General features: G+C 36.5%; 1 protein-coding gene across 1 annotated transcript in view; it reads right to left on the bottom strand.

Annotated features, from left to right (window-relative positions):
• Positions 1-19,341, bottom strand: part of LOC117716465 (complement factor H-like) — a 64,974-nt gene that overhangs the window by 39,714 nt on the left and 5,919 nt on the right. Inside the window, exons 2-6 of the mRNA XM_076941298.1 lie at positions 11,896-12,078; positions 10,599-10,775; positions 2,147-2,320; positions 1,266-1,451; positions 1,000-1,179 (exon numbers count right to left, since the gene is read on the bottom strand). Coding sequence (XP_076797413.1) covers positions 1,000-1,179; positions 1,266-1,451; positions 2,147-2,320; positions 10,599-10,775; positions 11,896-12,078 — 900 coding nt within the window. The remainder of the gene's footprint in view (positions 1-999; positions 1,180-1,265; positions 1,452-2,146; positions 2,321-10,598; positions 10,776-11,895; positions 12,079-19,341) is intronic.

A 19,341-nucleotide genomic window follows, 5' to 3' on the forward strand; every position in this document is an offset into this window, starting at 1 on the left:
AATAATATTAAATAATGAATTAGTTTTTTAATATGATATTATGTCTGATCTAGCTCCATATGTAATTATTTGTTAAATAGTTTTAAAGCAATGATGAAGATGGGTTTAATGAAATGTGTTTGTTGAGCAAAAATTCATTAATGTTAATATGCAGTAGAGGTATTCATTTATATGACAAACTGTTATGAAGTTTGGGTGTCTGGGCATGGAGAACATATCATTAAACAACACAAGTATAGTTGCTCTTTCCAAAGGAGCTCCATGTTTCCCTGGCATTAAAGAAACAACCAAAACTCCAATAAATAGTAAAGGCTGAACAACAGGAATCATGCTGAAAGAATGACCAAGGTCATTTAAAAAATATGCCTCCATTTCAGAGAAAAGAGAATGTAGACACCAAGATGCTTTCAACTACTTATTAGGATTGAATCACCAAAAATAACATGTGGAATCAGTGCAGAATTGATATATGAGATAATGTTTCCCATCCCTGAGTTCTGTAGCTGATGACAGGGCAGATGGTCCCAGCTCCAGCACATCGACATTAGAATGCAGCTCATGGAATAAACACAAGTATTATACATGTGCTTAGGAAGGACTGTTAGTTATGGGAGTAGAAAATGGATTATTAGTAGACTTTATTTCTTAGCTTTCCAAGACCTGACAGGAAAATTGCATAAAATAACAACAATGATAATTTTGTACTATTATAGTCATATCTTCTTGTGTGTTAATCTTCACATTTTAGTAACATCAAACTTTATAATTAACAACTAGATTTATCTTAAGGTAATGAATATGCTTTTATAGGTTATATTAATGATTTGTGTTCATCTGTAGACATACATCAAATTATAAACAATGAAAGTTTTAATTCATACTACTTAAGACTAGATATTTTCAAAAAGACTACTAACTTCAAAAGTATACAGTAATAAATATTTCTACAATACAAATATTAAACTTTATAAAGTATCCATTTTATGCACACATACTTACCAACACATTGAGGAAGCTGGGTCCACCTTCCACTAATGCAAGAAACTGACCCGTGTCCAATCATTGTGAAGGTTTCTGCACAAGTGAACTTCACTGAAACTCCATGGTGATAGGGAGGGACAGAAAACTGGACAGAGCCATGCTCAAGTTCAGGAATCTCTCCACATGTTCTCTCCTCCTCTGTAAATGTTTCACAAAAATGTATTTATGATCAAAGCACTACTTCAAGTACAAAATAGCTTTGAGGTATTGATGTTTTTACTTACCAACACATATGGGCAAGGTTGTCCAGTTCCCATCAACACACTGAATTTTATTGGGTCCCTTCAGTAGAAATCTAGGTTTGCAATCATATTCCACCACATCACCATGGCTGTATTCAACTTTCTTTGTTCCCTTAATTTCCCCATTAAGGATTTCAAGAGGTTGTGCACATGATCCTACTTGACCTACTGTAGAAATACTATATAACTATAAATGAAAATGTCCATCTTACAGTCTAAAATTTTAGCAAATGGAGAAAGTTTTAATTTATTCACTATATCACTGTTTATAACACTTTTCTAAATAAATAGTATTTACACTATATTTACATTTCATAGCTGAAATACACCTGTTGAAATATGATTGCAAGTGTTTTAAAGGTGGAAGAATTTTTGGTCAACCTGACACCTTGAAGATACATGGAAATCACTCAGTAATTGTTGTATTGATTATAATGATTTTCACATTGACTGTTACTATTTTATCATACAGTTATTATGTTGTAAAAAAAATCAGCATTGTACCTAGTATCTATTTTAATTTGTTTAATACCTAGTATTGAATTAATTAAAATCTGCTTTTACATGTGGGACATACTCTATGCAATATGAAGGAAGGCCTACGCTATAAAAACACCAACCCTAATGGTAATGTAGAGAAAATGAAAGAAATCTCTTCAAATTCAGCCATCATCTCTGCATGTATGACTACATTTATAAGACATTTAAAGGAGCAGGTTAGCTTGTTAGTAACCTCATAAATATGTGGCTTCATAATTTCTCTGAATATTTTATAGTATAGACATATTAGATAACTGGGGAATAGTAAAAGTTAAAAATTAAACTTCTGATTCTAATTCATCAAATGTAAAACAGATACTGACCTTTACATGTCGGGAAACTGGGGGACCATCCAAAGTAATAGCATTGCACTGAATCTGGTCCAACTCTGTGTCCTGAACGGCATGAGAATCTCAACAAGTCTCCAACTCTGTATTTTACTTCTCTGGGAAAAACGAATAAGTTTGGGTCTAGCATGGGAATGCTGCATTCTCTTTCTTGAAAAGTAAGATAATTAGAATATACCATTAATCATTGTTAAGTAGGTTTATTTTTCTCATGAACATTCACAAGGAGGGTTCAGTAACCCTCTTTCTTATAAAAAACTTTTCATACTAGCATTAATATAGCCTCTTAATCAATACTGTAGTCTCTGAGAAATATAAGAAAGTTTTCAAAACTGATTTAAAAATAAACTTATTTTCAATGAATCTGATTTGCTGCAGATAAATATTAATATTAAAGTAATAACTTCCCTATACTACAACACAAAATTCTTTTCCTCAGATTTAAAATTAGTGTCATATAATATCTAAGTCACATATTAAAATCATTTCAGTTTAATATAATCAGAAAGTAAAATATATAAAATAATTTCTAATGTATCTAATTTTAGGAAAATATAGTTAGTATATTTTACAATTAAAAAGAACATAAGAAACATGTGCAAAACCTTTACATTAAACTATTTGTTATACTTCTAGTTATAATTAATAATTAAATATCAATTATATTGATGCAAATTAACATTCTCCAGTATGATAAAAATTTTCTTTAATTTTTGACATTGTAGAGTGTTACTAAAAATAAGTAAGTAAATAAATATATAGTTCCTGCCTTAAAATCTCCCTTCTTCTAATGTATAAATTAAAAGTCACAATTTTCAGTTAGGGTCATTCATAAAAGATAATTGTTACTTTCAAAACTGAAGGGATGGTAACAGGAAAAATCAGGTGGGGTGGAGTAAGAAAGTATTGGAGGAGATGATTAGAATTTGGGGCATTTCAGGGCAAGACTGAACCTTAAAGAAAACTCCAAGGAATCTTTAGGGTAAGCCTAGTAAAGTCTCCTAGTAGTGGGGTTTAAGGAACCTGAACCAGCCATCTTCTCTAACCAAGAAAGATTACCAGTAAAGGAATTGGGACACCAACCCATCCACAAAATCTTTAACCTACTATTTGTCCTGCCTGCAAGATATGGCTGTAGAACTTGTAGGATTGGCCAGCCAATGACTGGTACAGTTTAAGACCCATGCAGTGAGAGAGAGCCGTGTCTGACACTACCTGGATGGCCAGCAACCAGAGGATGGATGGCTTAGAAACCCAGAAGTCCCTCAACTGAAGAATATATATATATAAATGTGGTACATTTATACAATAATATATTTCTCAAGTTTTTAGAAAAATGCCATTGTGAAATTTACAGGAAAATGATGGAACTAGAAAAAAACAAAACAAAAACCACCATGAGAGTGAGGCAACCAGACCTGGAAAGACAAAAATGATATGTACTCATAAGTAGTCATTAGAGATTAAGTAAAGGATAATCATGCTGCAGTCCACAGACCAAGGGAGCCTAAATCAGAAGGAGTATAAGTAAGAAGGAGATCACCCTGGGAAATGGCAATAGAATGAGTTTTGTGGGTACATTGGGGAAAGCAGGAAAATATGGTCCACAGAATCAATTAAGCAGGACTCATAGGGGTTACAGAGACTTGAGCTGCAATCAAAGAGCCTGCATGCATCTTTGCTAGGTCCTCTACATACATACTGTTGTTTAGCTTGGGCATTTTGTGGGACTCCTAAAAGTGGGAGTAGGGCAGGGGGATTGTCTCTAATTGTTTTGCCTGCTCTTGAGACCATTATCCCATTTGGTTGCTTCATCCAGCCTTGAAATGAGGGCTTGTGACTAGTCTTATTACATCTCATTTTGTCATGTATGGTTGATAGCCATGAGAAGCTTGCTCTTCTCTGAAGGGAAAGAGAAGAGTAATGCATCTGGTGGAGAAGAAAAGGTGGGAATTGGGGACTGTTGAAGGAAGGGAGGATGCAGTTTTTAGATATTGCAAGAGAGAAGAATAAATAGAAAGAAAAGTAAACAAAAGTAAAGGAAACAAAAGAAAAGAAGTTTGGGTTACTGGAATTCCTGTTTTAAGATAATTAACAGTTTGATTTTTGCTTTTGTGGAAAAAGAATGTACAATGGTATAGATGAACAGTTGAGGGGAGTAAAACACTTTTTTTGTCTAGCTGAGGATTCTATAGATAATTGTAATGCACACCTTTTTGTGTCCAATTTTATAAAACTCATTTAACCCCTTTCTTTGCTGCTAGCAGTAAGAATAAATTCATTTAATCTAAACTTGAATTGAATCTAAGTCTGTGTTCTTTCCTAGTGAATGTGAATGCCACAATATAACCATCTATAACTAATTTTTTATTGGCTCTGTAACTGTGTATGTGTTTTTTGCTTCTTTTATGCAAATTATTTAATAAATATACCATAATACTCTGTCTTAAAGTGAAAAAAATCGCTCCTCTATCTGACCCAGCTACTATATTTATACAGAGTGTGTCAGACTAGAAATAATGTATGTCCTACTTCTGTCTTTGTATCTGTGTGTGTGTGTGTGCGTGTGTGCATGTGTGTGTGTGTTCGCGCGTTCATGTCCGCATATGTGCACCCCAGAAGCAGGCACTTGCAGAAGCCTGTGAACAGAATAAATTCCAAACAGAAGCTTATGCTTACAAAAGCTCTCTCAGAACAATGGACAAACAGACACTTAGTTCTATATTTCAAAATGACTACTGAACTCAGGACATGCCTGCAGGACCCTAATACTTTATCAAGCATGCCACTGCCTCACTCCACTCTCCTACAAAAGGCACTTAACACAGAGCCTATTTGGGTGACTTTATGGATCTCCTATGGAGAGACCATGAGCTCACATAGGAGAGACTAGTCCCTGAATAAATCTGCCTTTTACTTTTTCTTTTCATTTTGGAACAGCATATATTTTTTGTTTGTTTGTTTGTTTTATTAATCATTTTATTTGTTTAGATTATAAATGAGATCTCCTTTCCTGATTACCCCTCCACAAACCCTCATCACTTCCCCCCTTACCTCTCACCTTCCCCCTCCCCTTTTTCTCTATGAGGGTGCTCATCTATCCACTCACTGACTCCCAAGTCACTACTCTAGCATTCCCCCATACTGGGGCATCAAGGGACTAAAGGTACATTTTTCTTTTTAATTTGGCTCCATTGGCTTTATTGCAGGGAAGGGGAAGAAGCAATTCACAGAGGCCATAACCTGTGAGATGTGTATTAAAGATCTGTGTGAGCTGGCAAACACTAAAAGAGAAATTTTTCTCTTTGTCTGAAAGACTTACTTTAGTGCTCTTGTATGTAAATGTATTCATTTATTTTCTTATGTTCATTGCTCTTTAACTTTGTAGTAAATAATACTCAACCCAAGAGGACTTGATACTAATAGTTTGCACACATCTCCTAACAATGAGAAATTCCCAGAACATTTGAAACAAGCCTAGATGGTGGTCAGTTTGACCGTGCACATTTGAGCCCAGAACACTTAAGAAGAACATTAAGCTTCATTCAGCTTTTGGAGACTTAAACTGTGCTGACAGGTTCCTATCTGTGTGTTCATATTGTCATTAGTCTTCATTAAATTTGGAATATAACATTGTCTGTTCACATCAGTTTGCACTGTAGTCTCAGTCATTCCATTTCCTCTACTCTGAATCACATTTCCCTATCAGGCCTGGAGACATTGAAAGTCCATAGGAATTTGTTGGGTAACGGTTCCCATGAGATTGAAATAGTCCATCCTTCAGGGAAGCTCCTTAAGTAGGAAGACAAACAACTCAAAATAGCTTCAGGCAGTCCCTGAAACTGAGCAGATTCATCAAGCCCTTCCCTTCCAAAAGCTACTGAGTGTCACTGACAGAAGCAAAGCTGCAAGGAAGGAACTCAGATCACCCTAAACATGAAGAAGAAGAAGAAGAAGAAGAAGAAGAAGAAGAAGAAGAAGAAGAAGAAGAAGAAGAGGAGGAGGAGGAGGAGGAGGAGGAGGAGGAGGAGGAGGAGGAGGAGGAGGAGGAGGAGGAGGAGGAGGAGGAGGAGGAGGAGGAGGAGGAAGAGGAGGAAGAGGAGGAAGAGGAGGAGGAGGAGGTGGAGGAGGAAGAGGAGGAAGAGGAGGAAGAGGAAGACAAAGAGGAAGGAGAAGGAGAAGGAGGAGAAGGAAGGAAGAAAGAAGAAGAAGGAAGAAGAAGGAAGAAGCAGAAGAAGCAGAAGCAGAAAAGAAAAAGAAGAAGGAGGAGAAGGAGAAGAAGACAAAAAAGAAGAAGGAGGAGAAGAAGAAGAAGACAAAGAAGAAGAAGAAGAAGGAGATCATCTCAACTTCTTCCCAGAAGAACCAGGGTCCTACCCAGCACCTGGAATGTGCTTAGACAGCTGAGACACATGGAAGAGACACTCTTCAACCTACTGTGCTGCCTACAAGCTATGTAATATGCTCCTCTGTGTTTTTGTGAGCTGACAGCCATAATGGGTGGGTTTTGGTGATGCAGCTGTCTTTAAGTCATTTAGTCTCCTGTAAGAAACTCCTCAGCCATATTTCTGAAGGCAACTTTAAATAAAACCGTGAAGAGGCAAGGCAAAACAAAACAAAACAAAACAAAGAGCAGGACAGATTGCTTCTTGTCCTCTGAACTCTATTTTAAGCTGCTGTCCTTGGAGAAAGCTGCTGTCTTTAGAGAAAGCTACTGTCCTTGGAATGATATGGCCCCAACTCTTTGACTCTGAGAATGAGACCACCAGGCACTCTCAGCAGTTGAAAGCAGACATAACAGCCATGGCCAGCTTTCAACATAAGAAAAGCTGGTCACAAAAACAAGAAAAGTTAAGAAAACATGAATCATTCCCAGGACAATATGCCCCCTTTTAGATGTGTGATCTCTCCCTGATGATATCAGTTTGAAGGTTAACATTCCTTTATGAATTTACTTAATCATGTAACGCCAAGGCTTGAAAACCCCAGCTTGAATATTTTCCCTATATAAAACCTAAGCTCCTAGACTCAAGTGTCATTCTCCTTGGTATTCCATCATCAGTTTGTGGCTCAAGCTTGAGCTTGAATAAAGACTCTCATGTGCTTGTATTGGAGTTGAGGTTCTTGGTGGTCAATTTGGGGTTTTTGCAATCTAGGCACAACAGTTGGAGGATTGGCCAGTAACCAATTTGAAGGGTCTGATCTGGCTGGTGTCTGTGTCTTTGTGCATTGTCTGTGTCTGATCTTGCTTTGTGTGTGTGTGTGAAAGAGCCTTGAGTTGTTTGTATAAGCAGCACGGAGTAGCTTAGAGCAGACATGCTGGAGGGTCACAGCCATGGGAGTAAGGTAGAAGTTTCTACCTTCAGGGTAAATGAGATAGATATCCACCTGTTAGTTGGTGAAATTTTTGGTGGACAGAGATTCACAGTCAGTTATTTACCTCCCTTTGCTGCTTTCAGTTTCTGAAGCAGCAATCTGTGAATTTGTGAGCCTTAGTTTTTGGATTCATCTTTGTTTTCAGTCATGGGATGGCTATTTTGTGCCTGTCTATTCTGTTTCTGTGTTGTTTGGTTTTTACTTGTATTGGACTGTGATGAACACCATGGGACACACTGTTTCTCATCTTAAACTTATTCTGATCATTTTAAGGAAGTTAGGGCTAAGGATGACTTTTTGCAAGTTGGAGTGGCTGGATTTTGATGTTGGAAGGTCACTGGAGGGGGACCTTTCATCTCCCCATGGTGTCAACAGTAGAGGATAAAGTGTTTCAAAAGATTTCTCTCTTTTCCCCTGCTAATGATTTTTTTTGTCAACAGGAACAGCCACAGGGTGACAAGGAGCAACAGCAGCCAACTCCAGCACCATCACCCTTCCAACTAGAATCAGATTTTGGGTTAAAAAGATGGCTCAGAGGTTAAGGGTACTGACTTCTCTTTCAGAGGTCTTGAGTTCTATTCTAGCAACTGCTTGGTGACTCCTTTTTTTCCTCAGGACTGGCTTCATGTTTTATGACACCTCACATAGGCTTATTCCCCTTCCCTTTACCTTCTGCCTAGTTCAGGCACAGAGCACACTGGCATCCAGGGGCCCTAGAAAGTTTAAAGACTGGAGGCCCTAACCAGGCTTTCCCTGAGTTGGTAGGTAGTTTTCAGAGAGCAGGACTATACACCTAGAGAGACTGGACAATAGAGGCCCCAGGTGGGCAGATGTATCCCCCACCAGAGCTTGGAACAGACTCCTGGTCACTCATTTTGCTCAGTAAATGGCTATCCTTCTTGCCAGCAGAAGTGCTTGCTCCCTGTCTGAACAGATGTAGTCTCTGTGTTGTAAGGAGAGGGTCTCCACTTACACTATCTTGTCACACTCAGCTCACTGAGAAGCAACAACTGCTCCCTTTCAAGGCACTCAGTGCAGCCACCTATACAAAGCTCTTGTGGGTTCTGCTCACCACAGAAAGAGTTTCTGGTTCCTGGACCTACAGGCAAACCCAGACTGGGATTTCCACCTGGTGAAGTAGGAACTATCTCCAGATTTACCACTAGGCTCTTTCAACAGGTCTCAACAATTATTTGGTCAAGGTTTCGATATGATATTAATCAGAAAATTGATAAAAGTCTAGCGGCATTCATTGAATTGGGTTATTCAAATATGGAGACTGAGAAAATATAGAATTACAGTATGGTAGCCCTGACTTTCATCAATCGGTTAGTGCTGAGTATTAGGAAGAGGTTACAGAGGCAAGGAAAGGTTAATCAAAAAGTCCTTGAAGGGTCTAGTGAAAGTTTGCAAGAGAGAGAGAGAGAGAGAGAGAGAGAGAGAGAGAGAGAGAGAGAGAGAGAGCGCAGAAGACTGCAGATTAAGACAAGAAAGGAATTGAATGGCGATTTGGTTAGAGTACTTTTGGCCAACGAAGCCTTAGATCCAAAAGAAAGGAATCGCCAAACTTCAACAGATTGTTGGAGGAGGAGTAACTAAAGAGGTCTGACCCAAACTCTAGGACCATGGAAATGGCCAGAGGCTTATTTATCAAAGAAACAGGACCCAGTGAAAGCAGGATGGGGACCTTGCCTGTTATTGTAGCCACGACACTGTTGGTTAAAGATGCAGATAAATTAACTTTGGGACAGAATTTGATAGTGACTACTCCCCCCACGTCCCCCATGTAATTAAAGTGTATTCAAGCAGCCTTATGATTGATGGCTCAGTAATGCCTACATGATTCATTATCAGACTTTACTAATCAACTGTGGCTGAATTATTTTCCAGCCACCTCTTTCCCTGAATCCTGTGACTCTCCTACCATATTTTTACATCGATTGTTAACTCCATTAATGTGTTGAAGTTCTGGCCCAGATACAAAGGACAGGACCTGACTTGAGGGACTCTTCTCTTTTGGAGGCAGAAAAGACCTGGTTTATGGACAGAAGCAGCTTCATTCATGAGGGTCAGGGGAGAGGAAGGGCAGCAGTGACTACAGAAAAATGAGGTAATTTGGACTAAGTCTCTTCCTCCAGGCACTCCAACTCAAAGGGCCAAATTAATAGCATTAACACAGGTCCTCATCATGGGAAAAGGTCTGGCTGTTAACAGGGACTGCTAGGAATGCATTTGCAACTACTCATATCCATGGAGCCATTTACCAGGAACAAGGGCTCCTAACAGCAAAACAATGAACTATCAAAAAAAAAAAAAAAAAAGATAAAATTCTACAAGTCCTTAAAGCTCTCTGGTTAAAAACATTGGAAATCATTCATTGCCCAGGGCACCGAAAAGGAACAATACCAATGGCTAGAGGTAACAACCTGGATGACCAGGGTGCTAAGGAAGTAGCCTTAAAGGAAACAGCCATCTCTGGATTGGCCAGCCTGCTGGCCATGATTTACACAGGCCACACAAAGTAATCATTAATTTAATGAAATTTTTGCATTCTTTGCTTTTGAAAACAGAAACTGGTATGTAGCCCAATAGACTCTCAAACTTAAAACCTCTTGATCCAGGATCCTAATTGCTAGAATCATAATCTAGTACCATATACAACTGACAAATATATTATTTAAAAAACATATTATCAGACCAGAAAGATGGCTCAGTCAGTGAAAGTGCTTGCCTCTAAGCCTGGAGGCCTGAATTCAATCCCTCAGACCTGCATAATGAAAAGAAAGAGCTGACTCTCACAGGTTCTCTGTCACCTACATGTATAGTATACACAACTCTATCAACACACTTGAGTATGCAGGTACACACACAGAATAAATAAATAAATTAATATAATGAAATAATAAATGCAAATATTAACATCAATGACTTTGAAAACAGTCCTTTTTCTTAGATTACATAAAATCATAAGGAAGATTCTAGGAAATTCAATTTTAATAACATAAACATTCATTTTTATTTTAAAAAATATTCCAGAGAACATAGTACTCACCATAACATGAGGGTATAGCAGACCATCCATAATGAGTACATGTTATAGAGCCTTTGGTACGTTTATTTTCGTTTTCATATCCAACATGACATTCATAGTCTAATTTGTCATTGAGTTTAAACCATGTGCTATTATTCTTAGTTGCAGCATTCTCAAATACAGGCATATCACAAGACTCTAATGCAAAATAACAGTGACAATTTCATATTTAATGTGTCAATAATCAATATGAGTATTCTCATGAGAACAAAAGCCTTTATAGACTAGTATATAATAACAAATTAAATACTATATTAAAGGAACCTAAGGAGACCAGCAATAATTTATTTTCCTGAAAGTTATTAAAACGGAAGATACACTTCTATATAGCATTCACCCCCTTTCTTAAACTTTTATAAAATTGTATTTTAGAAATAGTTTCTCAGATCAATTTTTCTTGTACTTATCTCATGCTCCAAAAAATAGACAAATGCAAATATATATTTTTAGAGAAGTATAATAGCATTTTGTGAATTAAGGTTCCATATTTAGTAGTTTAGATGACTTCTAAAATATAGGAAAATAGATTAGTTGAACTTAAAACAGGTATTATATCAAATGTTTTCTCTTTTACAGTAAGAAAATCCAATAAAGTCTTGTCAATTATAATTTAACATAAATGAATATTGCATGGGAATAATTTTAATTGCATTTTCTTTAATTGGATCCAGTAAAACCACAGTAGATAAATAATTAGATGTTACAAAGCTAATGAATATCTTAAATCATCATATTAGTTGATATTATGTTGAATACGTCTTGAAAAATAGCTCTAGGTATTTTCCTAATAAACAAGATTAGATGAACTACTTGTTAATGCTAGAACATCTTCATTAACTATATGAACTAAAACAGGAGACATTTTCAAAACACCAAAACTTGCTGGTACCGGGAAGCAGTTCTTTCTTTCCAATATCAAAATATAGAAAAAGTTTCTCTAAGATGTAGATGTCCTGGAATGGACTTTAACACATTGTGTCAAATACATATTATAGGGTTATCACATATTCAGAAATTTGCAGCTCATCAATGACTCCTTCACTGGATTTTAAACTATAGGATATTTTAAAGCACCGAAAAGGCAAATGAACTAATATTCTACGATGCAGGAATAAGTCCAAAAAAACATAGTCTGTATTTTTTTAGTGAAGTTTAAAACCTATTTACAAATGAAAGAATATCAGCCATATACAAGGAAGATAATACTAACCTTCTATACATCACCAGTATCATGGCAACAATATAATAAAATACTCACTAATGCATGAGGGTTGAGGTGACCATCCATTTTGAAGGCAAGTAATTGATCCTGATGTTTCCCCAGTGTTTGTTACATATCCCTGTTTACATCTATACTGTGTTTTTCTATTTAGAACGTATGTAAAATCCGGTTCAGAAAAAAACCCATTCTCAATTTCTATATCTAATTTTGAACATGTATCTAAAAGGGTAAAAAGTAAGAAAACGATTAGTGTACTCACATCAGCTTAAGGATTTACAATATTAATATTACAACATTAAAAGATACAAAAGTAGCCATCAGTCATTTGTACATGAAGGCCTGAAATCAAAAACATTCACATAACTAGGCCAAAAAAAGTAATGAAAACAAACAAGAACAACCCTTATAGGTCTAAAGATACATCATCATAGTCCTCTGAGTATGTTTACTCAGGTTACTACATTCTCTTTGGATAGCCAGAAACCATCATCACAAACATAGCTGAATGTAGTTCCGTGTTCATGGCTGCTGGACTCATTTGAATCTCTCCTTTCTTCTGAAGATCTGGGTAATTTAATAGATCCATGTTCTATTTTAGGGGGCTGGGAACATGGAATTTTTTCTTCATGAAGAACATAAATGAAATAGTCAAGGAGAAGGAAAAACTTAAATTAGAAAATAAAACACGAACTTAGCTGGTCTGCTCCTGTGAAGACACCATAACCTGAGACATCCTAGAGGAGCCACTTCACTCTGAGCATAGGGTAAGAACCCCATGCCCCAGAGCTACAACTGGGAACAGGGGGCTCTCAGGACCCACCAGGTACTCAAACCCCATCCCTGTGGAATACTACTTCCCTCCACCCCTCACCTGGTCCTTGTGACTAGGGCAGACACCTAGCTCATCTGCTCCTGTGAAGACATCATATCCTGAGACATCCTAGAGGAGACACTGCCCTCCTCAGAGCAACTGTAGCTCAGGATCATAAGATCACAGAGCCATCTTTACCCTGAGGAGTTCTGACACAAGCAAGATAACTGGAAAGACAGGCTCCAGTCACAGACAGTGAGTTCCAGTAGCACTAGAGTTAACCAGAGTGTGAAGGGCAAGTATAAGCATGTACCCAACAGAAACCAAAGTTACTTGGCATCATCAGAACACAGTTCTCCCACCATAGCAAGTCCTGGACACCCCATCACACCAGAAAAGTATGATTCAGAATTAAAATTACTTCTCATGATGATGATAGAAGACTTTAAGAAGGACATAAATAACTCCCTTAAAGAAGTACAGGAGAACACAGGTAAACACATAGAAGCCCTTAAAAAAAAAAAACACAAAAAACCCTTAAAGAATTAAAAGAGTACACAACCAAACAGGTGAAGGAATTAAACAAAAAATATCCAGAATCTAAAAATGGAAGTAGAAACAATAAAGAAATCTCAAAGAGACTACCCTGGAGATAGAAAACCTAGTTATGAGATTAGGAGTCACAGATGCAAGCATCACCAACAGAATAAAAGAGATAGAAGAGAGAATCTCATGTGCAGAGGAAACCATGGAAAACATTGACACAACTGTCAAAGAAAATGCAAAAATGCATAAAGACCCTAACCCAAAACATCCAGGAAATCCAGGACACAATGAGAAGACCAAACCTAAGAATAATAAGTATAGATGAGGGTGAAGATTCCCAACTTAAGTGGCTAGTAAATATCTTCAACAAAATTATAGAGGAAAACTTCCCTAACCTAAAGAAAGACATGTCCATGCATATACAAGAAGCTTACAGAACTCCAAATAGACTGGAACAAAAAGAAATACCTCCCATCACATAATAATCAAAACATCATATGTACAAAACAAAGAAAAATACTAAAAGCAATAAGGGAAAAAAGTCAAGTAACATATAAAGGCAGACCTATAAGAATTACACCAGATTTCTCACCAGAGACTATAAAAGACAGAAGATCCTGGATTGATATCATACAGACCCTAAGAGAAAAAAAATGCCAGCCCAGACTACTATACCCAGCAAAACTCTCAATCACTATTGATGGAGAAACCAAGATTCCATGATGAAAACAAATTTTCATGATATCTTCCCACAAATCCAGCACTTCAAAGGATAATTGATGGAATACTCCAACAAAAGAGGGAAACTACAACCCAGAAAAAGCAAGAAAGTAATCTTCCAACAATCCCAAAAGAACATAGTTGCACAAACATAACTCTAACTCTAACAACAAAAATAAAAAAAAGCAACAATCATTTTTCCTTAATATCTCTTAATATCAATGAACTCAATTCTCCAATAAAAAGATATAGACTATCACACTGGATACTTAAACAGGACCCTGAATTTAGCTGCATACAGGAAACTCACCTCTGTGAAAAACACAGATACTACCTCAGAGTAATAAGATAGAAAACAATATTCTGAGCAAATGGTCTCAAGAAACAAGCTGCAGTAGCAATTCTAATATCAAATAAAATTGACTTTCAACCAAAAGTAATAAAAAAAAGATAAGGAAAGACACTTCATACTCATAAAAGGGAAAAATATGACTGGTTCCTTCTGGTCTGGGCCAGAGCACTGAGCAGATCTTGGGTGGCAGCTCTGCCCCCAACCTCCAAGAACCCAGAGGAAGTGGGGATCCCAGGCGCTCTAACTCGGGCAATATCTTAGGTAAGCAGACAGCAGGGCCTGCCCTAAACAGGGAGTAACAAGCAGGAGTAGTGATTCTAATATCAAATAAAATTGTTTTTCAACCAAAAGTAATCAAAAAAGATAAAGAAGAACACTTCATATTCATCAAAGGAAAAATGTATCAAGAGGAACCTGCAATTCTGAACATCTATGCTCCAAATGCAAGGGCACCCACATACATAAAAGAAACTTTACTAAAGCTTAAAGCATACATTGCACCTCACACAATAATAGTGGGAGATTTCAACACCCCACTCTTAGCAATGGACAGATCGTGGAAACAGAAACTAAAAGGAGACACAATGAAACTAACAGAAGTTATGAAGCAATTGGACTTAACTGACATCTATAGAACATTTCATCCTAAAACAAAAGAATGTACCTTCTTCTCAGCACCTCATGGTACCTTCTCCAAAATAGACCATATAATTGGTCACAAAACAGGTCTCAACAGATACAAAAAGATTGAAATAATCCCTAGTACCTTATCAGACCACCATGGACTAAGACTCGTCTTTGACATGGACAAAAACAACAGAAAGCCCGCATACACTTGGAAACTGAACAATGCTCTACTCAATGATAACTTGGTCAAGGAAGAAATAAAGAAAGAAATAAAAGACTTCTTAGATTTAAATGAAAATGAGGACACATCATATCAAAACTTGTGGGACTCCATGAAAGCAGTACTAAGAGGAAAAATCATAGCTCTAAGTGCTCACAAAAAGAAATTGGAAAAAGCATACATTAACAACTTGACAGCAAACCTGAAAGCGTTAGAACAAAAAGAAGCTAATATCCACAAGAGGAGTAGACATCAGGAAATAATCAAACTCAGGGCTGAAATCAACCAAGCTGAAACAAAAAGAACTATACAAAATATCAACAAAACCAGGAGCTGGTTCTTTGAGAAAATCAACAAGATAGACAAACCCTTAGCCAGACTAACCAAAGGGCGCAGAGACAGTATTCAAATTAATAAAATCAGGACTGAAAAGGGAGACATAACAACAGAAACAGAGGAAATTAAAAATATCATCAGATCCTACTACAAAGGCCTATACTCAACAAAATTGGAAAATCTGGATGAAATGGACATTTTTCTAGATAGATACCAGGTACCAAAGTTAAACGAGGAGCAGATAAATCATCTAAACAGTCGCATAACCCCTAAAGAAATAGAAGCAGTCATTAAAAACCTCCCCACCACAAAAAGTCCGGGACCAGATGGTTTTAGTGCAGAATTCTATCAGACTTTCCAGGAAGACCTAATACCAATTCTCTTCAAACTATTCCACAGAATAGAAACAGAAGGAAAAATACCCAATTCGTTCTATGAAGCTACAATTATGCTCATACCTAAGCCTCACAAAGACCCAACAAAGAAGGAGACCTACAGACCAATCTCTCTTATGAATATCGATGCAAAAATACTCAATAAAATTCTCGCAAACTGAATCCAACAACACATCAAAGCAATCATCCATCATGATCAAGTAGGCTTTATCCCAGGAATGCAGGGATGGTTCAGAAATCCATCAATGTAATCCACTACATAAATAAACTCAAAGAAAAAAACCACATGATCATCTCACTAGATGCTGAGAAAACATTTGACAAAATACAACATCCCTTCATGTTAAAAGTCTTGGAAAGATTAGGAATTACCCTTTTTATACATAATTCTGGAAACAACAATAATATTCCTTGAAGTACATGATCATCTGAGGTGGTCAGTACCTACATGAGCTTTGCTTGACATTTTATAGTTTCCAGATGCAGATTGTGGCTGTATCAGTGTGATTGTTGGATCATTTATCCCATTTATACTCAGACTGCTGATCAATATATTTACCAATTTTACAACTGTTCTACATAGTGTGAGTATAGCACAAGATCTTCTAGTTTTTATTGATCTCCATTCCCAAGATTTTCTATTTTTCCACTTTTTAATTTTAGATTATTTTAAATTCATTATCAGCTTATTTTCTTGTTTGTTTTCTAATGGGAAAAAGTCTCTCTCTCTCTCTCTCTCTCTCTCTCTCTCTCTCTCTCTCTCTCTCTCTCTCTGTATGAGAGAGAGAGACAGAGAGATAGACAGAGAGAGAGAGAGAGAGAGAGAGAGAGAGAGAGAGAGAGAGAATATCAAGGAACAGTGGAGGTAAGCAGGATCTTGGATAAGGTGCGAAAAGGAAAATTATAATCAAACTATATACATGAAAAAATATTTTCAGTTAAAAATATGAAAAAATAACAAGCCTGATTCTTTTGCTGTTAATTATTTTTATAGGTTCAATGATGTCTACAACTGATGCTATATTTTAAGCAACAATAACCAGTAATGATATTTGGCAGATCAAAGTAACTTTAGAATTGTAATTAATGATTTTGAGATAGGAAGATTTTTTGCATTGTCTCCTTTGATAGTAGTAAAGTCAATGAAGGCAGTCAAGAGTTTGAAAGTGAAATGCTGAAATATGAAACAATATTAAATGTGAAGTTGGAGGAAGATGGACCTCAGCTACCAAACCAAGTAGCATTTTGCAACAAGGAAAAAGCCTGTGAATAGGTCCCTGCTGGAATAAATAAAGAAACCAGCCCTGACAATATTTTGTATCCCAGTGTTTGAAGCTCGGGTCTCCAATAGTTACACTAATAATATTATATTTTTAATATATTTTTTAATAAATTTTTACTTTACCCAACTAATTTTGTGGTAATTTGTCATGACAGTCATAGGAAGAAAAAAAACTTGCAATAACAACAGGGAAATAAAATACCACTTTGTAGTTCTAATTCTAAGGGGAAAATGCTCCCTTGTTTTCCCTTCAAACAATGTTATCAATTGACTATGAACATATTGATGTAAGTAAACCTGACTGGTGTCTTTTTTCAGCAAGAAAAAGCCAAGCTGAAAATCCATTACAGTGACAATTTATTTATTTTTACTGTGTTTAACAATGTTTTCCTGATTTTGTGTCTGTACACCACCTACATGCATAATGCCCTGAGATTTCAGAATATGGCCATGGAACCTTCAGACTGGAGATACAGAGTATGCTACAAGGAAAACATTCTTTAGAATGGGAATGTGAGAACAGGGAACTAAGCCCAGGTCCCCTGTAAGAGTAGCTAATGTCCTTATTTGCGGGACCACCTCTAGCCACTCATTTCATTCATAAACATTTAAAGGATTTCAAGTGAAAACATGAGTGTTTTATACATTTAGATTATAGTCTGTTTTAAGACATCTTTTATCCTCAATATATTATATTATATAATGAAATAAAAATAAAAAGAACTAACCCAAGAGTAGTTGAAGGAAGAATTATTGCCAGAGTACCTCAGCTCAAAAATAGATTTAAAACTGACAGAACATTTGGAGATGACTATGTCTTTTTAATAATTCCCAAAATGTTTGGAAAAACTCTTCACATGTGATATTCGTATCTAACAGTAAAACCGACAATAAAAAGATGAAAAGACTAAATAGATATATTTACTAGTAGTCTCACTCCAAAATCAAAAACCATGACTGAAAGAGAGATGAGAAAGAAACATTGTGGAAGATAGATCCCTGTAGCAGTGGCAGGGACAATGGGCTGCAACACATTGACACTGTGAGAACAGTTTGCTCAGGGAGGAGAACCTCCAGCAGAGGAAAAAGTGTGAAGGAAAAAAATCTCAGCAATCTCCATTTTTGAGGGTGACAACTACCTTCTGACAGATAAACAGATATTTCCTGATAAACAGGATATAGGATGGACTGTCTCAAAGCTCTTGTGGGTTAAATTTCTAGACATGCAAAATAGCCTTGTCACAGCAAACACAGATATAAAACATTTGATGAGAATAAGTTAGAAAATCTTGAACAAATTCAACACCTATGAGCTATTACACTTAAAGACAGTATACAAAGAATTATAAACAGACAATTTATAATTGTCAATGTCTGAATGAATATTAAGTCTAATTGGAAGAATACTGATATAGAGTCAGTGTTTAATTCTGATAAACATGTAAAGATGGATTAATATTTTTCTCACACTTCCCAAAATCTCAGAGAAAGAACTCAGAATCTGTCATTTATAAATGTGTAGATACTTATTTTAGATGTAGGCTATATTTTTTGTTTATTAATTTTTATACTGGTGGTAACATTGCTATGCTAGGCAAAACTAATCCAAGGTATAGTATTACTTATGCACCTGCTAGTGCTATTTGAAGAGTTTACTTCTATGAAGAGATGCTTGAAAGGTGTTTGAAGTTTACAATGGTGACTTGTCTGACATATCAGCATTCTGATGCCCAAAAGAAAAGGATAATCACTAATTTCTAACCAGAGCAGTCTACATGAGTTTGTGGTCAACTGGAGGTACAAGGAAGAACATAAGTTAGTTAAAAGGACAAGAAATCAGGTGGCTGTCTATAGACTTCACTTTTCTTTCCTCCTCCTCCAAATCCAGTCTCCCAGGTTCATCTTCAGCTTTATAGCAGAAAATATGGTCTTATCTTCTTTTTTTTTCTGACCCATCCCCAGTGAATCACAGAGATCTAATCTAACTACCCCATACTCAACACATCTTATTTTCAGCCTCTGACATTAGGAGAAATTCCCTGGGAATATATTAGCTGATCAGGCCAGAAAACTGGGTAAGCAAACTAAATACCTTCATCACTTACCACTCAGAATCTGTTCTGAACCCTCCTCTGTTCTAAATTTAATCCCAAGTTCTCATCCCTGCATCTCCAATAGAATTCCAACAGAATA

Source organism: Arvicanthis niloticus, chromosome 10, assembly GCF_011762505.2.
Source record: "Arvicanthis niloticus isolate mArvNil1 chromosome 10, mArvNil1.pat.X, whole genome shotgun sequence".
Classification (NCBI taxonomy): Eukaryota; Metazoa; Chordata; class Mammalia; order Rodentia; family Muridae; genus Arvicanthis; species Arvicanthis niloticus.